This window comes from Anticarsia gemmatalis, chromosome 12 (genome assembly GCF_050436995.1).
Source record: "Anticarsia gemmatalis isolate Benzon Research Colony breed Stoneville strain chromosome 12, ilAntGemm2 primary, whole genome shotgun sequence".
NCBI classification, from domain to species: Eukaryota; Metazoa; Arthropoda; class Insecta; order Lepidoptera; family Erebidae; genus Anticarsia; species Anticarsia gemmatalis.
The window spans coordinates 6,837,438-6,859,948 of record NC_134756.1 but is presented as its reverse complement, the minus strand read 5'-3'; the positions used below and the strand labels follow the sequence as shown (position 1 = coordinate 6,859,948).

Below are 22,511 nucleotides of genomic sequence, written 5' to 3'. Positions count from 1 at the left end.
ATATTAAAGTTTTCTTTCTTAACTCATCTTTTTCGAATATTCATTTTTATATTTATTTAACTAAATCCACACGAACATTTTATAAAAAATCGATACTACTAACGCCATCTATTGGCTTCTCTATAAATTATTACTGTTTTCATTATAGGGCTACCACGTCACAAAAATAGAAATTTAATGCGTAGTTTACGTAGAAATTAATAATTGAGAAATAATTCGTATTTAAAAATTTCTTAGTGAACGTATTTTGTAGATTTAAATAACAAAAAGCGATTATAAGAGTTGTACGTAAATCATTAAACGCAAAAGTAAATCGAAACGCACACGTCAAAGTTGTCAGAAATGTCAGATTAATTTGAACGAAAATCAAAAATGTTGTTCGTGTGACGACAAATAAAATTCAAGTTTATCAACTCAAGGTCAGGATATTTCTATTCTATTTTAATCAGTCGGCTTAGTCCCCTACGCTCGACGGCCGCTCACCAAATTGACTGATTTTTTGTCTTTACTGCAATAAAAATATTCACCATGGCCTCTGCAATGCTGAAGTTATTAAAAAATGAAGTAAGTAAACTCTCATACCTATATGTTTCTCTTGTTTTTTGGAATTATTGTATAGTACTTCTTATTAACGTATGTATTCGCGCTGCACGTTGTGCGCAATCACGTTAGCGGCGTATAAATATTTATTAGAAAGACCACTTCGGTCAGTGTAATATATTAATAATATCAAATAAATTATAGTTTCCTCAGAGCCGGCATGCACCACCTTAAAGTCACGACATACAATAGAGGTCCACATAAGTCAACATAATTTTTATTAAAACCTGTGTGGATATTGTCATTAATAAAAAAAAAAAGTTTTAAAAAAGTCATTGAAGAAGTTCTAAGAAACAGTTTTATTTTTATAAATGCATTATGTGTGTGCATATTTAGTCTGATATACATATATGCATGAAATGTGGCCATAAACTGTACTAATAGTTTAAAAAAATATTTAATTGTTACATAATTTCTTATTATCAAAAGTTTATAAGAATAAGTAATTATTCAAACTCATGTGATTTAACTTATCTTAAAATAACTCATTTCCTATTTGTTGAACTACTCTTTCCTTTCTTATTGGTGACAGCAATTGGCCATTCTATAGCAAAGAGGTTTTATTCATTCAAGTAATTTGGTATTTAAACGGGCCACATTATTCACAAATTATACCGATAAGCTGTGGCGCAGTTGAATGTTGATGTTGTTCCATCAAATGTTTCATTTATTCATGATAGAAATTCATTGAGTTTACACAACACACCTTATATCAAAATGTACATTACATCAACTATTCATTTGCAGTCATGAGTTGTGCTAGTTTCTCAATCTGTGTGTATGTTGATTTCATTCAGATTTTAATCCTGAATCTTGTTTTTGCCATTTTGGAAGAAGGCCAACTGTGTTATTATTGTGATATTGTTTTGCTGGTTCTGTAATGCTTTTTGTGTTTCATATTCATAAAGTACAAAGGTAAAAGTTAATCTTTTAGTGAATGTAATTACTGAAGTCTGGCAAGGGTATAAAATTAATTCAATCCATACCCATACCTATTAAATAATTTACTATGAAACTTACATTTATGTTTAAATAGTAATTAATTAAACCTAATCATATAAACCATTTGTTTAACAGGTTCAAATTTTTTAAAATAAATGTCTTAAGTTGAAGAAGTGATGAAAAGAAATCAATTTTAAAGTTAGTACTGTTCCTTTCTCCTTCAAATAGAAAATGTGAAGTTAGTTTCATTATTAATGATTTATTTAGTATCACTGGAAATTACAGCCAGTTTGCACTGACATTTGTCACTAGTATCCATGTAATATTAAATTCTATGTAGTGTACTTTTAGGCAAGTGTAAATAGATTATTTTTATCAACTTAGAAAAATGAATTTACCCACCACTTTTAGTAAATCTAACTGGTTCTGGAAATTGTGCTTCTAAGCTTAGCATTCATTATAGGTACATTTCTAATACCTAAACCTGCGTATTCTAGTCTCAGCACATACTAAGGAGGGGTTACAGCAGTGCTGCTCCCACCACAAAGCTCTACATAGATGGACAACATGTAGAGTCTAAGACCAGCAACTGGATTGAACTCACTAACCCAGCCACTAATGAAGTCATTGGCAGGTAAATACTTAACTATTATACTAATGAATAGAAGTAAAAGTATTGTTGTTAAATAGAATTAATGAGGTTCAAAGTTCATATCGTATGTTCCGATATTGTGTTGCTTAGAACATTATATTCCAAACTTAACAAGTCTTTATAAGAGACTGCTTTTCCTGTCCAGTTAAGTTATACGACACAAGTATAAATTCTTTTGGAATATTAAAAATTAAAACCATTTCTATTACCTAGCATATTTTAAATGATTTTGATAACCTGGTTAGTTACCTAATGAAGATATAGCAAAGCAATTTACTGCTCAGAACCTACCAAATTTTATTCTAAAGCTATTTGGGGAATTTCAAAAAAATGGCACACTACTTGAATTTCTTATTCAAAATTTTAATGCTGCTCTAGGATATTATTTTGGATGAAATTAAAATAATCATAGTATCTAGTTTGTAAAAAAAATAGTTTTTTTTCATGTTCATTAGGATTAAAGGAGAAAAATGCTTAAAATTGGAGGTAGGCAAGTAGGAAGTGTCCGTTTTGATACTAAACTTAAAATTGAATATAAATGAAACAACACTGAATTCCAGCAATTTAATATTTTTTTCTGTATAGCAAAAATATCTTTTAATTACTGGTGAATTATCAAGGCGAAAATAATGATATTTAAATTAAATGTAATCAATTTTATCTCGGTTTTGTTACCATGGGTTCCAAATCGACAATTATTTTTTATGCTTTTACCATGAAATGCTTCAGATCCCATCAGAAACTTGTTAAAAAAACGTTAAATATCAATAACTTTGGATCCAGAGCCCATATTTTTTCATAGGTTGAAGAAGTTTTTCGTAAAATCGATAAAAACCTTAGAAATATTTGAGGGACAGTAGCAAAACCGAAAGTAACAAAATCGTAAGGTTTAGTTTACATGGACCTATGGCATTATATTAAAGCGCAGCTAATTGTATGTTTCTACGAATTAAACATACAGGCATTATTTACTTCTTAATACTCACAAATTATTCAACATTATGTATTTTTATTGTTTTTATATCACAATTATTTATTTTATATATATTTTTTTATCACAGATTGCTTCAGAAGTTGAAGAATAGTTTAGCTGTAAATAAAAAAAAGAATTATTAATTATAAATATACACATATCTCAAATAAATAATGATTAATCAATTATAAACATACAAATAATTCTAATCTCTAATGTAATTTTAACGTATTTTGTAGTTAACAAGTAAAATATCAATATCGAAACATCAGCATGTAAGACTAGCTTTTTGACGTCGGTTTTGTTACTTTTGCTGTCCGACTATATGTTACCTTACGTATAGTAACAAAACCGAAGTAACATAATCAGCCCGTCGCACTTTCAAAAAAATATATTAGTTATTCTATTTATCTTATGGTTAAATTATCAGCACCAAATTGTTTATTAAAACTAGTTCTTTCACATGAATGCAACCATATAAAACATGTATGGTACAGTTACAAATGAATTAGTTACAAACCTGACAGTAAATTTTGGTTCACTGCGGCTGCGCACACAACTCACTTCCACTGGCGACAAATAACACCGAAATTCTAGTTTTAAAAATTGCCGATCCTTTGCACATGAGTCGAAATATTAGAAAAATAAAACAAAGTACGTTTTAGTAAGGAATTTCCGCAAGAAATCGTGGTAACAAACCCGACATGTCCGGAAAGATCGAATTTCGGGGACAACAATAAATATTTTTTTATTCAATAAATATAACATTTTATTACAATTGTACTTCATTGGAATGAAAAACAAGTTAATTTTAACCGAATTCACCTAAATATTTTGAGGTAGTCGAGGAAATTTTACTTCAAAATTTAATTTTTAAGTTGCAGATTGCACTGGGGACAGGTCGAAATTGAGGGGTCTGGTGTGATAAAATCTAGTGTAAAAAAATCAGTTTTTACTTTATTCAAATAATTGAAACATAGAAAAGAAGTATAAGAAATGCATTTTCCGTTAAAAATAAAATAAAAATTAATCATATTATACAACTTCGAGAAAAAATTTTGCAAGTCCAGGGACATGCCTAAATTATCGATGTGCCATTTTTTTGAAATTCCCCATTTAAAGTTTTAAAATTTCAACATAAATTACATCATAAAATTATAAAATTAAAAAGTGACATAATGACACACCTTAATCAGTGTTTCTCAGTCATTATCACAGTATTAAATCTGGCCTTAAAACACGTTGATTACTGATAACATAATATTTCGCTATTATCTTGCCTTTATTTGCCTCCACTGGCAAACTTGTTATCTAAGAATGATATAATACGTCATTTAATATAAAACAACAAATAATAATTTGTTGATATTATAATAGTAATAAAAACATGACGGAAATATTTTTTAAACGTTCTGAGTTGGTAACACGAAAAATCTCTGTACATAATTATACCTACCTACATGAATCTTATAAGAAAAGTGTTATCGGCGTTACCATTTGACTGATAAAGATTTGCTTACTGTAAAAATATGCTCCTACTTTATTACTTAATACTTTAATCTAACTGATTTTGATGTTAAACCTTATTAAAGGTGCCAAAGTAAGAACACTTTCTACTTATAACTATGGTTTAACCCACCCATTTTTATTTCATTATTCAATTATAGCCAGATACAGCCCAAAATTATCATGTCCCTCATTTGTAGCGTAAGTTAAGTTACATTTCCAGTGTAGGTGTATGTACCTATTTGCTGTCACACACCTCCTCCGCCGTTAACTAAGTAAACACAAGAAGATAATTCGTGAATATTTCGCACATGTTTTCAAGGTCGCATGTAAATATACACAATACACACCTACCTATCTATAGTCGAAATTGCTCACTCTATGATGGAATACATAGGTACATTAAAAATACGACTTTTTTCCGTCGTGGAGACTGAGACCAGAAAACGCCACATGGTACCTATTACTACCTATGATCCTTACAAAATTCCCTTGTTTAATTCACATCCACACGTCTTGTTATACAGGACAGCAGGTCACGAATACTATGCATTTGTTGCAGGATATCACTTGGTTAAAAAAAATGCTTATTTTATAATTGATTGTTATAGGGTACCAGAGGCCACGCAAGAAGAATTGAACGCAGCTTTGGAATCATCAAAGAAGGCATACAAATCATGGAGCCAGAGCACTATTATGACCAGGCAACAACTTCTGTTCAAGTGAGTATATCATATTTCCTGTTACTTCACCGGGGGTAATCTCTGAATCGACCAAACTGATAAAGTCGAACGATTGTGATAAATGTTTCCTAGCAAATGATTGCAGGTGATACAACAGTAAATGACAACTTTATGACTTACGGTTAAGTGTCTAGTAGCTGATAGATGTAGCGACGGCAAATGAATAAATCAGTCAATATTCGACTCGTCAATTTAAATTAACAATACGGCAGAAATGCACTTAGCAATGGAGTAATAGTAGTTGTAATAACAATAGAGTAACTTAGACATTATCAACTTGCACAGATTCGCCCGCCTGTTGAGAGAAAACAGCAGCAAGATCGCTGCCAAGATCACGGAAGAGCAGGGCAAGACTATCGCTGATGCTGAGGGCGATGTCCTCCGCGGTATCCGTAAGTATACCTCTTTACTTTTCTTAAGAACTTAGTATAAAAATAATTATTGCTGTAGTAATCTAGCAGTAAAACGATAACAGTGACCAAATAAAGTCCTCTGAGTATAAACCATGACAAATTGTGATGTGACTTTGAAAGTAATGCCTGTATGGAATGGATATGTCATTTTCGTGAAGTAAGAATAAAGCAAAGCGTAGCTACTTCTTTTAGCGAATATAATATGAAAAGGACATTATGTGTTGTAACAACAATGTGTCAAAATCACTCAGTGTTATTGTTTATCATTCAACGTGCGCTTATCAGAGATAAGCCGGCAAAAAATAGGTACATAATAGGATAATCTTATTTAGATCTTCAGCTGCTATGATATAATGTTATCATAATTGAAAGGTGAAACTAATGGATTAATATGTATACGAAAGTGACCTCTATCCTGTTGCTATGTGTAAGTACTTGATGATATTTTTGTTCGTTTGCAGTGGGGCCAAAACAAAAGACACTTTTCTATGTATTTATTAGGATAATTTTCTTCTATTGAGCACATTTTGATGGTCGTAGGATACAAAAATGTACATAGGTTGTGTATAATGTTCATAACAAATAATATATTCCTAAAATGACGCAGGCGTCCAGGAGCTGCTGAGATCAGGATGTTTAGCTCTTATGAAGTTTCTTTACTACAAAATAAAAATAACCTGTCAATAATTTGATGTTTTATCTCAATACACAGAGTCAGTGGAGCACTGCTGCAGCATCACAACCCTGCAGTTGGGCGACAGCATCCAGAACATCGCTAAAGACATGGACACACACAGCTACAAAGTGCCTCTTGGCGTGGTGGGCGGTAAGCAAATCCTTATGCTTCTTATCTTCTCGTTCGATTCCTATGCATTGCAAAATACAATAATTTGTCAGGCACAATGTTGCCCCCATTTTTTTTCAGTGGTCAAAAACATTACGGGACCAAGATTATGGTTTAATACCCAAACTTTAAGCATCACTTGAAATTGAGTTTTAGGTATTCGGCCGTTAGATGATATAAACAAGTATATAAAACCTAATATGTATCAAGGCGACATACTACTTTTATTTTCTATTAACTTCTTGATGTATGATAGGTAAATATTTTTAAACTAAGATATGGAAGGTGTGTCAAATACTCGAAACAACAAGCTCTAATTCACGTTTATTAAATACTAGCTGACCCGCGCAACTTCGCTTGCGTCACCTAAGAGAATGGGTCAAAATTTTCCCCGTTTTTGTAACATTTTTCGTTGCTACTCCGCTCCTAATGACCGTAGCGTGATGTTATATAGCCTATAGCCTTCCTCGATAAATGGGCTATCTAACACTGAAAGAATTTTTCAAATCGGAACAGTAGTTCCTGAGATTAGCGCGTTCAAACAAACAAACAAACAAACAAACAATCAAACAAACAAACAAACTCTTCAGCTTTATTATATTAGTATAGATAGCCCGTCCTGTGATAAATAATTTGAAGTTGATGTAGTCACGCGTTAGTGATAACAAGATATCTACATAATGAGCGGAGCTACATGCAGATAAACATTGTGTCGTGTGAAAAATATACACTTTATAATATTATGTTCGACGCTTCGCGTGAGCCTGATAAATAATACGCTAAGTCATTATGTAGTTCAGACTTAATAAAAGTATCTCAAGAGAATTTGTGTTTTATGAGTCGCTCCGTGGTCTGGAGGGTAGTATATAGCTATGCAGCGAATGAAGCCTTGGGTTCGATTCCTGAGTCAGATAAAGAATAGGTACTTAGAATCTCCAATTCTGTTAGTATTTTGTCCATAAGTCGTCTATACCGCAGTCCGTTTACGTTACAGTATTAAGCAATATACTCTCCCTTTGTCATATGGAAATAACAATGCAGCAACACAAATCCCATAACACTTTCAGACATGGTATTATTATAAAAAGACAAGATGTACAGAGTAAAAAAAATCGTGTGAATCAGAAAAGTTTAGTTTTTCTTTATTTATTATAAACAGTTTTTATTATATAAATTTTAAACAATAATAATTAAAACTATACATTAAATTAATACATTAAATAATAATTTTATATGTTCGAAAAGTTTAGTAAATTTTTATTCAGGTTAAAAAGTGCATAGTTGGGCCTCATGATTACTCAATCAGTTTTGTATTCATTCTTACATAGTCAAGTAGCGTTGTTATATTCAGAAGCTTGTATGTAAATGATCATTAAAATGCAGTTAAAGGTCAACAAGTTAGTTGTTGTTCTTTCCCCGTCTGTTATAAATAACATTCATTTTAAAATAAGTACTTGAAAAACCGGTCAGTTATTGTAGAAAATAAAGTACAACCTTCGTCGAACATACAATACTACTCCGATTTGAGTGTCAATTTAGTTTTATACCCCACTTCACCATTTCCGATATTAAAGGACTACGTTAGGAATTTTGACCCTTGTTTTCATACATTCCCTGTCACTTTATAAAGCAGATAGGATTACCGTGTTCTAAAATCATGAACAGGGATCAATCTCATTCAAGTTTAGCTATCACTTTATCAACTAAAATTTTACTACTGAAATTGTTATAATAATAATTCGTGATTAAAATTTTGATTTATTCTGTGTTGTTTGTTAAAAACATACACATCAAAAGAACTAATATACCTACTTATATATTTTAATGTTCTAATATTACTGTTATTTGTTTCCCAGGCGTTGCGGCGTTCAACTTCCCAGTGATGATTCCCCTATGGATGTTCCCTCCTGCGATCGCGACCGGTAACACTTGCATCATCAAGCCTTCGGAACAGGACCCTGGTGCGACACTCCTCACCCTGGACCTGCTGGCTGAAGCTGGCGCTCCCCCTGGACTTGTTAACGTTAGTATATCAAATGTTGCTGCTGAAGATGTAGTACTTGCTTTGAAGTCTCTATGAATCCTACTAATATTATAAATGCGAAAGTTTGTGATGTGTGGATGTTTGTTATTCTTTCACGCAAATACGAACAATACTGAACCGATTACGATGAAATGGTATTGGTAAAGAGGTAGCTGAAGAATAACACATAGGCTACTTTTTATCCCGGAGTTCCTGAGGGATAGGGATTTACACGCGAACGTAGTCGTGGGTGGCCTCTAGTATTATATATTATATTTTAAAAATTTAGGCAAAGCAAAGGTAAAAGTTTTTTAGATTCTGAATATATTGACTGATATTCTTATACAAAAATTATTTTCAAAGCATGCAAGAACGAAAAGAGACTCCGTTGTAACGGATTTCGTTTAGTCTTATAGTGTGTGTGTTATAAGAGGTCTCGGGTTCGAATCCTGGGTCGGGCCAAAAAGTCTTTTCTGAGATTTTCTGTTAAGAATTTCTTAGAGATTGCCCGGAGTTAGGAAGTTGAGGTCGAAGACCTCCGTGCCTCGGAGAGCACGTAAAGCCGTCGGTCCTGCGCCTGACCTCTCTCTGGTCGTGTCGGTTATCCGTCCCACCAAACTATGAGAGTGATGGAATAGAGAGTGTACCTGTGTATTGTGCACACACTTGGACACTATAAACAAAGTCCTGCACAGATGGCCAGTTTCAATGAAAATGACCGCCGTAGCCGTATATCGGCTAGGAGGACATTATAGTCGATGTTAGGAATAGCGTCTTACGCCTTTTAGTAATATAATATTGTTTGTTTACTAAGTTTTCTAATTGTGGAATAAATATACTTAGATTAGAGCAATAAATTACGTGCTTTGCGTAATACTGATATCTAAACATAAACAAGTTATTACTACTACGTATAATATGTATGTATAAACATCATAATAATTGTAAATAAATATCGTAATATACAGTTTCACTTTCATCAACACTGTTCTAGGAAAATTATTATTATAAGATTATGTAGTAAACATAATAATATGTATTATGCTGACTGCCAAGGCTTGTTACATACATATTCGGTTCGGCATCAATCAGCCTAGTCGGACGGCAAAACCGAATGTAGATGTGTAGATAAACCCGATCGAGACAAGCCAAATCTTGTGAGTCGAATTGGTTTTTTTGATCCGTAATATTGCCGAACTGAATATGTACTGAATATGTATATGCTACAGTTGCTACACGCAACTGTAGCAAAGGTTAACCCCCTTATTCATAAAAATATATATTAAGTTATGAAAAGGTTATAAAGAGTTTTGTTTCTTTCACTCCTTAGCGAAATGAGATAGAGAAAACATATTATAGTAGCATTTTAACTAAAGTAGGTTTATAGTGTGTTTATGAATATGAGGGTAAGACTTCATTTGCTTTGATAGCCACTTGATAAATAATGAATGTAATTCTATTGTACAGGTTGTCCACGGCACCCACGACCCTGTGAACTTCATCTGTGATCATCCGGACATCAAGGCTGTCTCCTTCGTCGGTGGTGATGGCGCCGGCAAGCACATCTACTCCAGAGCTTCTGCTAACGGTATTTGACTTTAAATCTTTTCTTTATAAAATTAAGGGATTGTGTATCACTAAACACATTTAATAATTTTTTAAACAGTAAAGTCTGATCGATAGAAATTGATATGATTCATGCTCTTACTTTATTGCAAGGGACTTCTAATAGATATATTGCTATGCGACTATATTTTGTAAACTGAATTTTATAATTTGGTTTTTTATTCGCAAATGATCAGTATCTTTCAAACATGAACTTAAACTTGCCAATTTGCATGGCAAACAAGGCTTTTTAGAAACTCTTTGAAGACATAAAGACATGCAGATACTATTGTCACATTGTTATTAGTTTTTATTTTCAGGTTCATTATTTATTATATCAATATAATCATTTTGATATATTTGTTGTCCATCAGGCAAGCGTGTTCAAAGCAACATGGGTGCTAAGAACCACGGTGTGATAATGCCGGACGCGAACAAGGAGCACACACTCAACCAGCTGGCGGGAGCTGCCTTCGGCGCCGCTGGACAGAGATGCATGGCGCTCAGCACTGCTGTTTTTGTTGGTATGTACTCGCTATAATATACTATTTTGTTATATTAATACAATGTGCATTGTCAAAGCTAAATCGTTTTTTTTTATATTTAAACTAGCTGACCCGCGCAACTTCGCTTGCGTCACATTAGAGAGAGTGGGCCAAATTTTTCCCCGTTTTTGTAACATTTTTTACTGCTACTCTGCTCCTATTGGTCTTAGCTTGATGATATATAGCCTATGGCCTTCCTCGATAAATGGGCTATCTAACACTGAAATATTTTTTTAAATCGGACCAGTAGTTCCTGAGATTAGCCCGTTCAAACAAATAAACAAACAAACAAACTCTCCAGCTTTATAATATTAGTATAGATTTTCTCCCAATAATAGGGTATTTTACTAAGTTAACGAATAAATCAAAAATTTGTTTTGTGTAATGTACACCCTAATAACTAAAACTATGTTCAATTTTTTTTATTTTAATTTTAAATTGAAAATATCATTTGATCCCTACGAAAAGACTATTCGTATTACGTCAGCGTTTCTGTAATAGAAATTTTTGGTTTGTATTTTAGGTAAAATGTTGACATAAAGGAATTTAATGTCTGAATCGAATATTGAATTGATAGGAATAGACCTGACATGATTGACTCCTATTGCATGATATATTAGTCACCCAAAATAAATTTATCTAGAATATTATTTTTGTTTATATGTATTGTCCCATCCATACTTCCATACTAATATTATAAATGTGAAAGTAACTCTGTCTGTCTGTCTGTCTGTCTGCTACTCAATCACGCCTAAACTACTGAACCAATTTGCATGAAATTTGGTAGGGAGATATTTTGATACCCGAGAAAGGACATAGGCTACTTTTTACTCCGGGAAAATGACGTATGTCTAATTTATTTTTATTTTATGAATATAGGTGAAGCCAAGGAATGGATCCCCGACCTGGTTGCTCGTGCTCAGGCCCTCAAAGTGAACGCTGGTCATGTGCCCGCTACTGATGTTGGACCCGTCATCTCTGTCAACGCTAAGAACAGGATCCTCAGGCTTGTTGAATCTGGTAAGATATTAAAATTAATTAATATTTTTACTTGCATATTAATTATACCGTTTTGAAAGTATTACTTGAAATAAATAACTGATCTATTTGTTAATGCTCGTCTAACGTTTCTTTATCAGAAGTAACATCCAAAGTATAGCGTTATTAAAATTGACAATAAAATTTGTTTCTTCACGAATTGTTCTTAACGTCCTTTATTTTTTTGAAACACCTACTTCTTTCAATCTCTGCATAACCCTAAGGTAGACTGGTAGAAAATGCCTTTGACATTAAGTCCGCCTATATACACCTTTATATATGAAGTATAAATTAAATAAATAAATTTCCAATAGAAGCTTTAGCTGTTATTTGAGATATGTATAAAGAAACTGGCTGTTAAACACAACTTGACTTTTAATTGTGAAGTCAAGCAAGTGAAAAATCACTTAAAATATATTATACCCCGACTGTAGTTATTCAAATTCTAAAATAAAATCTCCAATTACGAAAATAAGAAGAATTTGACAGTTTAATGCATGTAAAATAATTGTGAAAAAAATCTAACGCATTCGTTTTCTACAGGTGTCAAGGAAGGCGCTAAGCTGGCCCTTGACGGCCGTGCCATCAAAGTCCCCGGTTTCGAGAAGGGCAACTTCGTCGGCCCGACCATCCTCACTGACGTCCAGACCAACATGGAGTGCTACAAGGAAGAAATCTTCGGCCCCGTCCTCGTATGCCTGTTCGTAGACACCCTCGACCAAGCTATCCAAATGATCAACTCGAACCCCTACGGAAACGGAACAGCTATCTTCACTACCAACGGCGCTACAGCTAGAAAGTTCGCCAATGAAATCGATGTTGGACAAGTCGGAGTCAATGTACCCATCCCAGTCCCACTTTCCATGTTCTCGTTCTCTGGTTCCCGAGGCAGTTTCCTCGGCACCAACCACTTCTGCGGCAAACAAGGAGTAGACTTCTTCACAGAATTGAAAACCGTAGTCTCATTCTGGAGGCAAAGCGATGTGTCCCACACAAAAGCCGCAGTTTCCATGCCCACTCAACAGTAAAATAATTAATAAAAATATTTATTTTTAAATAGGTGTAAGTGTAAAGTAAACGCATTTATTTTTGTAACCAAGCCATATTATCCAAAAGTCTTCCATATTATGTAATCAGTTATTTTATATTGTCCTAAAAATATTTATAATCAAAAACTATACAAAAGTATAAAATCAAATAAATTATATTTTTTAAATATCTGTTTTTTATTACTAAGACCCATATGTTGATATTTGTTTGTTATCGTTACATATTTTAAATAAACCGCGCAATGAATCATGTTGCTACGCGTTTAGGACCCTTATGGTCCAACGTCAGTGAGATCATCTCATTGGCTAATACTTATGCTGTTAATTTATTCGATTATCGCTCGTAGCGTTATAGAAATAAAGGCGCTAATCTACATTTCTATTGCATTACAATGTTATGTGTGTATTCCTTTGTCCAACAAACATGTGGTGAATGAAATCATTCGCGCTGTTGCAGTCGATGTGCACGTAATATTGAAGGGAAATAATAATTGGTAATGTTGTGTAAATATATCTATTGTTTGATAGTTGGGCGGCAGTGACGCGAGCGTGTACTGTGACGTCACGGCGCGGAGCAACACAAACTTCCTGAGTCTCTTGTTACTTCTTTGAAGGTGTTCGTGGTATATGCACGCGTCGCGATGTTTCGATACTTTGTTTTAATTTTGGTGTTATGCGTTTATGTGAATGACTGTACGGGGTTGACGCCGCAATGCCGGAATGAAAGGGGAGAACCGGTCGACTGGTGAGTGACTTTTAAAACATTTTTAGTTTAGCTCCAATAGGTAGGAATAGTCCTTTGTTTACATTTATTAAGTTTTATCTGCAAGCCGCAATATTGTGGTTTCTTGTTTTCCGGTAAACTGTTGCGCATTTAGTAGTTGATTGGTTTTATGTAGGCAAATGTAATTGTTTAGGTAGAGGTAGCATAGAAATAAATTATTATTACACTTGATTTAGTCATTTGCTTACCCTAATATAGAGTTACCAAAATAAAACTTTTGCAGTAAAACTTATAATTTTACAAATCAGTCTTCGTATAATAAAATCACAGTAGGAGATCGAAAATTTATTTATTTTAATAACCAACGCATCGAGAAGTTTTGCGCGTAATATTACATTGCGGGAGCTTTTGCATATTCCGAATTTTAGAAATAATAAACATTGAAACTAGAGTTTTATGAACTTTTATGATGTTTAGCGTTTCTTTCTGTTATCTACCTATTACTCACTTAATTATACAGATTGAGTAATAGGTACTTCACTTTGATTCACTTGTGATCTTAAAAGTTACTTTTTGCGAATCATTGAAACGAAAACTCCATAAGGCGCACTCTACGTACAGTTTGAAATCTTAGCTGTTTTTAACATAACATTTAAGTTAAAAACAACAACCTTAGATAACTGAAGCATATGTATGCAAAGTCATTATTCAAGAGATATCATCAAGTCTAACTTAAAAGTTAGGCTTGACGATGTATTTTCCGAATATAATTTTTTTTTTAAACTATTTACGCTAGTTTTAAAACAGAAGCTTTGTCTTTCCTAGGTTCTACGTTTACAAGTTGCCTAGAGAGAAAAATCATTTGAACCCCCTAGTTCGTAGAGGGGTGGCGTATATGCACCTTACGCCTTCCAAACTGAGGGGAGGTTGGATCATGTCAGACCTGGCCATCAGCGACCAACGGTCCATGGTAGGGAAGACGCTGGCGCCTTTGTATCAGGTAAATATTACTAAAAATCGATTTTTAGTACAAGTAAACGATAATTCATACTTATATCACTTATAGATCTATAGTTTAAATAGTAGTTCCTATCCAATCCGATCCTAACCTTTAATTTTCAATCGCGTTTAAGACCCGTTGCATTATAATATTATAGATATAATTATGTATTATCGTTTGCTTGTTACTCATCGTGGTGTGTATGGCCGGTCCAAGTAAGATTAGGTGTGGTTAGGCTGTTATCGTCTCAGAGCTTCTATTTATTCAAACTCTGTAGGTAACTGAAACAGCCTATAGTAAAATATCTAACTGTAATTTGTTGCATTCCCAATTCTTGTTGCTGTTTGTAAACTATACCTAATGATTAGTCTACGATGCCTGCACGCAAAAAGGGCTTTGATATTAATGTACACGTGTTATTTTTAGGACAAAAATATAATATCATTGGTGTACAATGATCAACCGCCAGCGGGAGAACATCAACCAGACATTCTACAGTCTGTAGCTGATATGTACTCCAAGAGTAAAAGAGGTAAAGTTGGATTATGTATAAAATTAAGGACATTTCCAAAAATCGACAATAACACTGATCTTAGCACGCAAACTCAAACGCATAGTTGAATCAGTTCGATGTTCAATGATCCATACGAAAAATTCCTCTCGTAGGTGATACAGAACGTATTAAATGAATAACTCTGAAAAATCCCCGATGATGTACCTACAGTATGAGCCTGATAAAATCTTTTGTTAGATGACAAATAAATACGTACTGCTTATGTTATTGATATATTGTAATACATTACAACCTAAAATTTTAAGTTTAACAATGCTTTATTACAATAAATCATCCATATTAAACCTACAGGCCAAACAAAACAAGCCGGTGTAAAGAAATTCAAAAAGTTCAAACTGGGTGACAAGTACTACGACGACTACGACTTGGCAGAGATGTGTAAAATGCACTCCAAGTTCATGAAGACCAGGGTCGAGAGCGGACACACGAAGGGCGTGATACTGGGAGACAAGTTCACTTCGCTGTGGCTCGTGCATTCCGTGCCAAGGTTCCCGCCGCTACCTGACAGTATGTATACATTTTTTTTATTATATCTATTATTATTTACTTCTCTTTGTAGAAGTTATAAATTTACAAATTCTAGATGGTTCCCAGATACTAGAATCCTCTAAAAGAAACAAAAATATTCTAGTCAATACTCTAGTCACTGTAATGTACAGTCACGAACACTAACTAGGTACTTAGTTTAACCGCAATGGTAGCTTATGCATTCTATAAATCACTGGCTGAAATAACATTTGATGTATGTTTGACCGTGATAAATACTTAATTCAATCCTCTACCAAGAAAAATCATGTGTAATTCCCATTAAGACAAGCAGAGACTTAAAATCACTACTTACTATGTTCACTATAAAGTTATTTTGCTTCAAAACTCAATCAGTCTGCGTCACATACTCTACTTTCTTCTAATCGTAATCTTCAAATATCCTAAAAATGCAATCTCATTTCCAGTGGCATCCGGCATAAACATAACAAACTACGACTACCCATCAACCGGCATGAAATACGGACAATCGTTCCTGTGCGTGTCCGTTCAGACGTCTACGTTGAACCAGATCGCCACGCAGCTGAGGTACAATGAACCACTGTTGGTGTACCAGCACATACCTCAGGAGTTCGAGAACGAATTGCCCAACTTGATCGATGTTATTAGGAATAGGACTATTGATGCTTCTCCTTGGTAAGTAAATACGTATGACTGACTAACTAACGCGACTATATTTCGTAGAAAATCCTAGTGAGAGTGTTAAGTGATGTCTCAATCAAACTTCTACGGCTTGGCACAAAAAAATCTTCTTTTCTAAATAGGTATCATATATATCACTTTATTATATAATTAGGTGTTTAAAGCGATAAATTAAAGTAAGTAGTTGGTAGTAAGTAATTTGAAACTTCTCGTAACTTTGTTATTGAGTCGCTGACTAACTTATTTTGCTATGAATATTTTAGTTGCCTGTCTAAAAAACAAATTCTTCAAGCAATCGAAAATGTTGGATACTAAGTATTACTAAGTATCAAGACGCTGCGAAAGTTAATGTTTGGAGTATCGTATTTAGGTTACAGCTATTGTAAACAATAAAGTAGATCATGGGAGCCATAAGGGTTTTTGATACTTGAGATCAGACACGCTCTATAAACAATGTAATATGTTATTGTTATTTATCTCAACATTGAGTCATTGTAGTTCTTAAATTTAACTGTGATAATAAACTATGATGTCACAATCATATTGTCAATAGCGCTGCATGTTTGATACCCATTTGGTTTGTTTATAAAATAGTAACAATAAAACATAACAAGACTTGTTGTTGTAATGTTAAATCAAATCATTGCGACAGGATGCGAGTTTTCCGGAGTCGTTTTAGTGTGAATGAATTCGGAAAATGTGGTGGGAAATAGCAGACATAACAGTTGATATCCGATTTGATTGATTATTTCCTTCAATAGACGTCGGTTTTGGTTCCACAACTCTTAGTAGTTTAAAAACATCCATGTTGAATTTTTCGTGTAATGAGGTAACACACAGTATTAGTATCGCTAATGCTCGTTTATCGAATTCAGCGTATATGAGGCGCATATTGTTAATAACCGGTAGACGATTCGTGGGTTAAGCAACCACTGGTGCTGTCATTTTATAAATGGGTGGTGTCTTCGTGACGTTTGAGCTGAGCATATCCGTGCTTCGGAACTGGGGTGTTAAAGTTAAAGGTGATAAAAGTCGGTCCCGGTTGTTATCAAATAATATAACAGTAGTAAAGGCATGTCAAGGACCTTCGGGCGGTTGTGGCGGCTAGTGAACCTCTTTGATATAAGGTTGACCACTAACCAAACGATAAATAAATTATAGAGAATTCGGCCCATTATTGACTAAGCTTAAGTACTACGAAATGAAATTTATAAACAAACAAATGATATTGTTTTCAGGTATCACATTGAGAGTTTCGAGACGCTAGTTGGCCGCAAGTTCCTGTCGTTTGCTAAGAGTGCTATGTTCAACGATGACCTGTATAGCGGGCTTGTAGCTGAAGTCTTACAGTCTGATCTACTAGTGGAGTCTTGGACTAATGGCCCGGGAACACTGGACTCTGAATGCAGTAGAAACTTCCAGTAAGTATAATTTTATTAAAAAAAAATAGACTTTTTGGCGTTGATAGCCTATTTGTATTGCCATTGGGTCTTCGCGAAGGAAGTGATGATTAGCATCAAACGTAACGTAAATCTCTCAGATTATAAAAATAATGTGTCACATCCATTCATGTTGTAGAAGTCATCGGAAGTTAATGCGTATTAAATTATTTTTTAAATCGTTTTCTACAATAATGGTTACCATCCCTTTTATTTCACGTAAAAATATTATTTTAATGAATAAGAGCAAAGAAATAAGAGTATAAGCTATGACGAATCCCATTTGTTTAGAAAGAAATACGGCTTCTTTTTTTCCTTTGATAAGTTATGATCTCAGCCACTTGTCTCACTTAAAAAATAATATTACCGTTGGGAAAAAACTTGGTAATCTAAGTATCTTTTTTCTGTATTTCCAGAGTGCGGAACATCGAGCGTCTAAAATTCCCCATAGCAAAGATGTCGTTCACGTCACACAACGACCATTCGAAATGGGCGGTGGCAGTCGCTCATAAAATGCACAACAGTCAGGACACCAAGGTGGCCGACTATTGGGTCTGCGTCGGAGATATCAATAGAGCGGTAAGCGATACTACTAAAGACAATATTGTTTGAAAGATTGACTAATTATGATAACAGTTAAACTTTCGCGTTGCATGTTTTTTATATACTTAGTAGAATACGGGAATTGACGCGAACTCGCATTTTACTTTAAAATGCCTGATGTTTTGGCTCAGTTACCACTGGTCTTGGTCGCAGGCTGACTGATTGACTGATTTACTATACTGAGATAGCTAGGCTGACTGGTTGACTAGTTACTCACTATTACTCAGCTATCTAAAATTCAACATATAAGTGTCAACTGCATGGAAAAATTCCAAGACTTATTCTCGTTAACGAACATACCATTACCATTACTAGTCATGAATGTTTAGGATAAATACAATTGTTTTGCACAGGTAGTGACAAGCAAGTTTATTTGCTAAATTTTTGAGATTTTTGCTAGGATCTACCTCAATGCCTCCATAGCCAGGTTTGGTCCATTTATAATTGCCAATAAAACTAACATATTTTTCTCATTTGTTCCAGTTACCGCAAGAGTCTCGCGGCGGCGGTACAGTGTGCACTTCAGGGCCTATTCTATGGGGTAACTTCGCTCACCTCATAGAATCTGTACAAACGTGTAATTAATCACTACGGGTAACTGTTATGTGCCTGTATTATCGCCTACACAATACTCGCCGTAATGTTTGCTGCCAACGTGTGCAACGAGAGAAAATCCACCGAAAATTGTCATTTGTTTGACAAAGCTTTCGGTAGATGGCGTTACTAGTGCGTAGAGTCACTCCGATTACAATTTCGGAAATTAATGTCGATTTTTTTAATGGTGGCTTTTTAAAATGTTTATGTTGTATACGTTTGGTGGCATTGGTGTTTGTGTAGGTTAGCCATTTTTATGGATTAAAAAATGATTAGCAAATAACTAACGATAACAAAATGACAAACTAAGACTGTAAATCGATTTTCCTAACTGCCCCAGTTTAAAAATCGAGTTACGTTTTTTGTTTTCAAGGAAGAAGAAGGCAATCTTTTTTAACGATTGTCAGAGTTTAGTATAAATTTATTTTCAATTTTCTTTTATTGTTTCTTGGAACATGCTTTAAACATTCATTTATCTTCAGGGTTCAGAGAGTTCAGGGTTCTCCATTTTTATATTGCAATATTCTTCAATCCGTTTTTTGAACGTTAAATCGACTGCTGACTTAAATAACCCTGAAGTTAATACAACATTTAGGAAATTTAATAATAGTACTAGGTAATATTTAAACAGTTCGCAAACATTCCATTGCCTTGATCACCACCTTGAAATTTCTTACTTATTATTATATATTTACTAATTTACAGTTAGTTTTTATACCTAACGTTGGAATAAATCTTCTACGTGTAAACTTGAGTTTTCAAAATCTGAAAACACCGTTAAATTCAAAGTAATTCATTTTGTCTTTGTATTTCCCCCGAAAATTCATTCTAGGCCGGTTACTTGTATTTTACATCTAAAGGATACTCAACGAAAGCATTTTATGACAAACTAGAATTTGAACTGTTGCAATAGATCCATAGGTATGCTTTTAGAATAAGAAAATGAGATACTCTTCCGTCCGAATGCAGTAACATCAAAAAAAAATTTGCGATGCAAAAAATATTTTTGTCTCTACGATACACGTCGAAGTGATAAAGACAGCATTACACTAAGATTTGCCTATCATTGAGGGATGTTTGTGCATTCGGCCGTGAGCGAGTAAGCCTTTTGAGTAAGATAAATTTTCGCCGAAGCAAAACCGTTTGATACCTGTGTAATATTGTAAAAATATAATAAGAAAGTATAGTTTTAGTACAAAGTGATCGTAGTAATATTATTAGTTGTAAGTTAACTTTAGACGATACATTTGCTAAAACGGTGTTCTGAAATAATAATATGTTAATGCTTTTTAATTAAATACCGTCTTTTCAAATTAAGGATTTTTATTTTGAACCTTATACTATTATTGAGGAAACAAGGCTGGATTTTATCCTAAGGTCCAATACACAGGCTGGTAATAAAGCCGAGCCAATCCGTGCAGAAAACATCAGGATGTGTTTGCGATTTGTACGCGACTTAAAATTTACATTTCGTTGCGTAACATGAACATAAAATTAACGACATACAATAAATAAAATTCAATTCAGAATAATATTGAACAAATTCAGTAACACTCACACACTTGTGAAATAATGTGGCATTTTTATGCACTGTGTATATTCATTGTAATTTTACAAGATCAGTGTTTTTGTGCTAGATCTAAACAAATGGATCTTAATTGTCGAGACAACAGTGATTTGATTATGGATTGGTATTATAACTTAATTCTTATTTAGTATTTTTTACTAAGTATTTTTAGTTTGAGGTCTCAGCGTATACGTGCACGCACTTGTACGCATCTATTTCTTAGCCGGTATTGATATCATACCGTGAAACAAAAACCGTATGGTAATGAATACTCACGAAATAATACTCAATGTAGTTATGAAGATAGGTGTGAATTGGAAGTTTAATAATGTAAAAAAAATGTTGCTATATTTTACTCAGCTGTTCTTATCTTCTTTAACAAAACATTTCGTTTATAATCCTAAACTATAATTACACGATCAAGGTGGTACATTTACAAGCCGCCAGCGGACACGGGCGAGTATTTCGAGTCCGGCTACAACTTCACATACACAATGTCAGGCGCGGAGGGACGGTGGTACCCCTCTCAGACGTTCATCGACGATAATTCTATGTTACAGAATACTTTGGCACCTCTGTACAGGGTAAGAGATGAGTTTATTTTGCCAAGACATACCTAACTATAGTTAATATAGTCCCCAACTGTGTCGGTGTGTGAACTCCAGGCCTACTCCTTACTCATAGCTGTTTTTTATGAAAACATCTCCATAATTATTCAAATAAAACAGTATGGACAATTACTATTAATAAAAATACAAGTTAAGTATATTATTATTTTTCCGTATATACTTTTTGTACTGTCAATTGGCTCCAGCTCTAATTATAAAGTCTCTGACAGTCGTTACAGAAGCTTGAAAGTCTGACAACCAGTCTTACTAAGGGGATATCGTGTTATAATCCAGGTAATTGGGTTGTGGAGTTTCGATAGACAGTCGCTCCATGTAAAATACTGGTATCCAGCTGCGACCGGTGAGACTGGAAGCCGTCTCCAACATAGTTGGAAGAAAGGCTATTCTGATGACTGTCAACCGCCTAATTTATTCCTTTGTTTGCCTTAGAATTCCCAAAGGAAACAACTAGCCATAATGCAATATGGAGCAAAACCTGGACATAAAGCTCAACAATCAACTGCATATGGCATTCTGTTTGCTAATGACAAAGGCGGAATCTGGATAAGTCATACTGTGCCTAATTTTCCAGATCTCAACAGTAAGTGCCTACTTTCTTTATTAAGACATATTATGCTAGACATCTGATGATTCTTGATAGTTGTAAGTCTCTATAAGGCGAATGAGATAGGTATTCTGTACCAACCTTAGGTGACGGTGATACCTACTTACTTTGCTAAAACATAAGAACAAACTTATAAAACATTTAGTTATTTCTTGTGCTAGCCATAGAAAAGATAAATGGATGAATCATCTGCTTGAACGTTATTTCGACTTTTCTATCGATATTACTATTATTTAAATACGTGTAAATGTAAAATACCCAACGTTTACAATTTTATCTCGTCATTTTATACTTTTTGTAGAGGTTTATTCAAGTTTTCCAGAAGAAGAATTGGCCAATGGTCACATGTTGATGTGCGTGAATTTAGATCTAAAGGCTATAAATACTCTCGCTGCGGTCGTACAACATGCAGGGGCTAATATTGTGAAGTTGACTGTACCAAGCCATTTAGTTTCCTTGTTGCCAAGGTGGAAATTGGCTTTTAAACGTGACCTTACTCAAGGGTAAGTAAGATATAAACTTTTTAACTAAGCCAACTGACTCTTTGGCAATGGCAGGCTCGTATCTATGAACATAATTTTTTGTTCTTAGTGGTAAGTGGTTTGTTTAGGTTTTACACACCTCAGAACTGATTCACTTCCATATCCGCTTGAGTT

At 34.0% G+C, this 22,511-nt stretch overlaps 3 protein-coding genes across 3 annotated transcripts; all 3 read left to right on the top strand.

Moving 5' to 3' along the window:
• The first annotated feature begins 362 nt into the window (after positions 1 to 362).
• LOC142977063 (putative methylmalonate-semialdehyde/malonate-semialdehyde dehydrogenase [acylating], mitochondrial) lies at positions 363 to 13,100 on the top strand. The gene is made up of 10 exons (XM_076120751.1): positions 363 to 564; positions 2,040 to 2,176; positions 5,285 to 5,395; positions 5,702 to 5,808; positions 6,542 to 6,655; positions 8,530 to 8,696; positions 10,164 to 10,284; positions 10,676 to 10,825; positions 11,726 to 11,866; positions 12,428 to 13,100. Exons 1-10 carry the CDS (start codon positions 529 to 531, stop codon positions 12,910 to 12,912), a joined length of 1,569 nt encoding a protein of 522 aa, XP_075976866.1. The 5' UTR covers positions 363 to 528; the 3' UTR covers positions 12,913 to 13,100.
• A 279-nt stretch (positions 13,101 to 13,379) lies between these two features.
• On the top strand, positions 13,380 to 20,368 carry LOC142976897 (deoxyribonuclease-2-alpha-like). The gene is made up of 8 exons (XM_076120476.1): positions 13,380 to 13,678; positions 14,483 to 14,657; positions 15,084 to 15,189; positions 15,523 to 15,738; positions 16,185 to 16,413; positions 17,658 to 17,840; positions 18,275 to 18,437; positions 18,945 to 20,368. The coding sequence occupies exons 1-8, from the start codon at positions 13,575 to 13,577 to the stop codon at positions 19,044 to 19,046; spliced, it is 1,278 nt and encodes a 425-aa protein (XP_075976591.1). The 5' UTR covers positions 13,380 to 13,574; the 3' UTR covers positions 19,047 to 20,368.
• A 301-nt stretch (positions 20,369 to 20,669) lies between these two features.
• On the top strand, positions 20,670 to 22,420 carry LOC142976899 (deoxyribonuclease-2-alpha-like). Its single transcript, XM_076120478.1, has 4 exons — positions 20,670 to 20,746; positions 21,047 to 21,206; positions 21,681 to 21,831; positions 22,157 to 22,420. Exons 1-4 carry the CDS (start codon positions 20,703 to 20,705, stop codon positions 22,360 to 22,362), a joined length of 561 nt encoding a protein of 186 aa, XP_075976593.1. The 5' UTR covers positions 20,670 to 20,702; the 3' UTR covers positions 22,363 to 22,420.
• Positions 22,421 to 22,511: the final 91 nt, after the last annotated feature.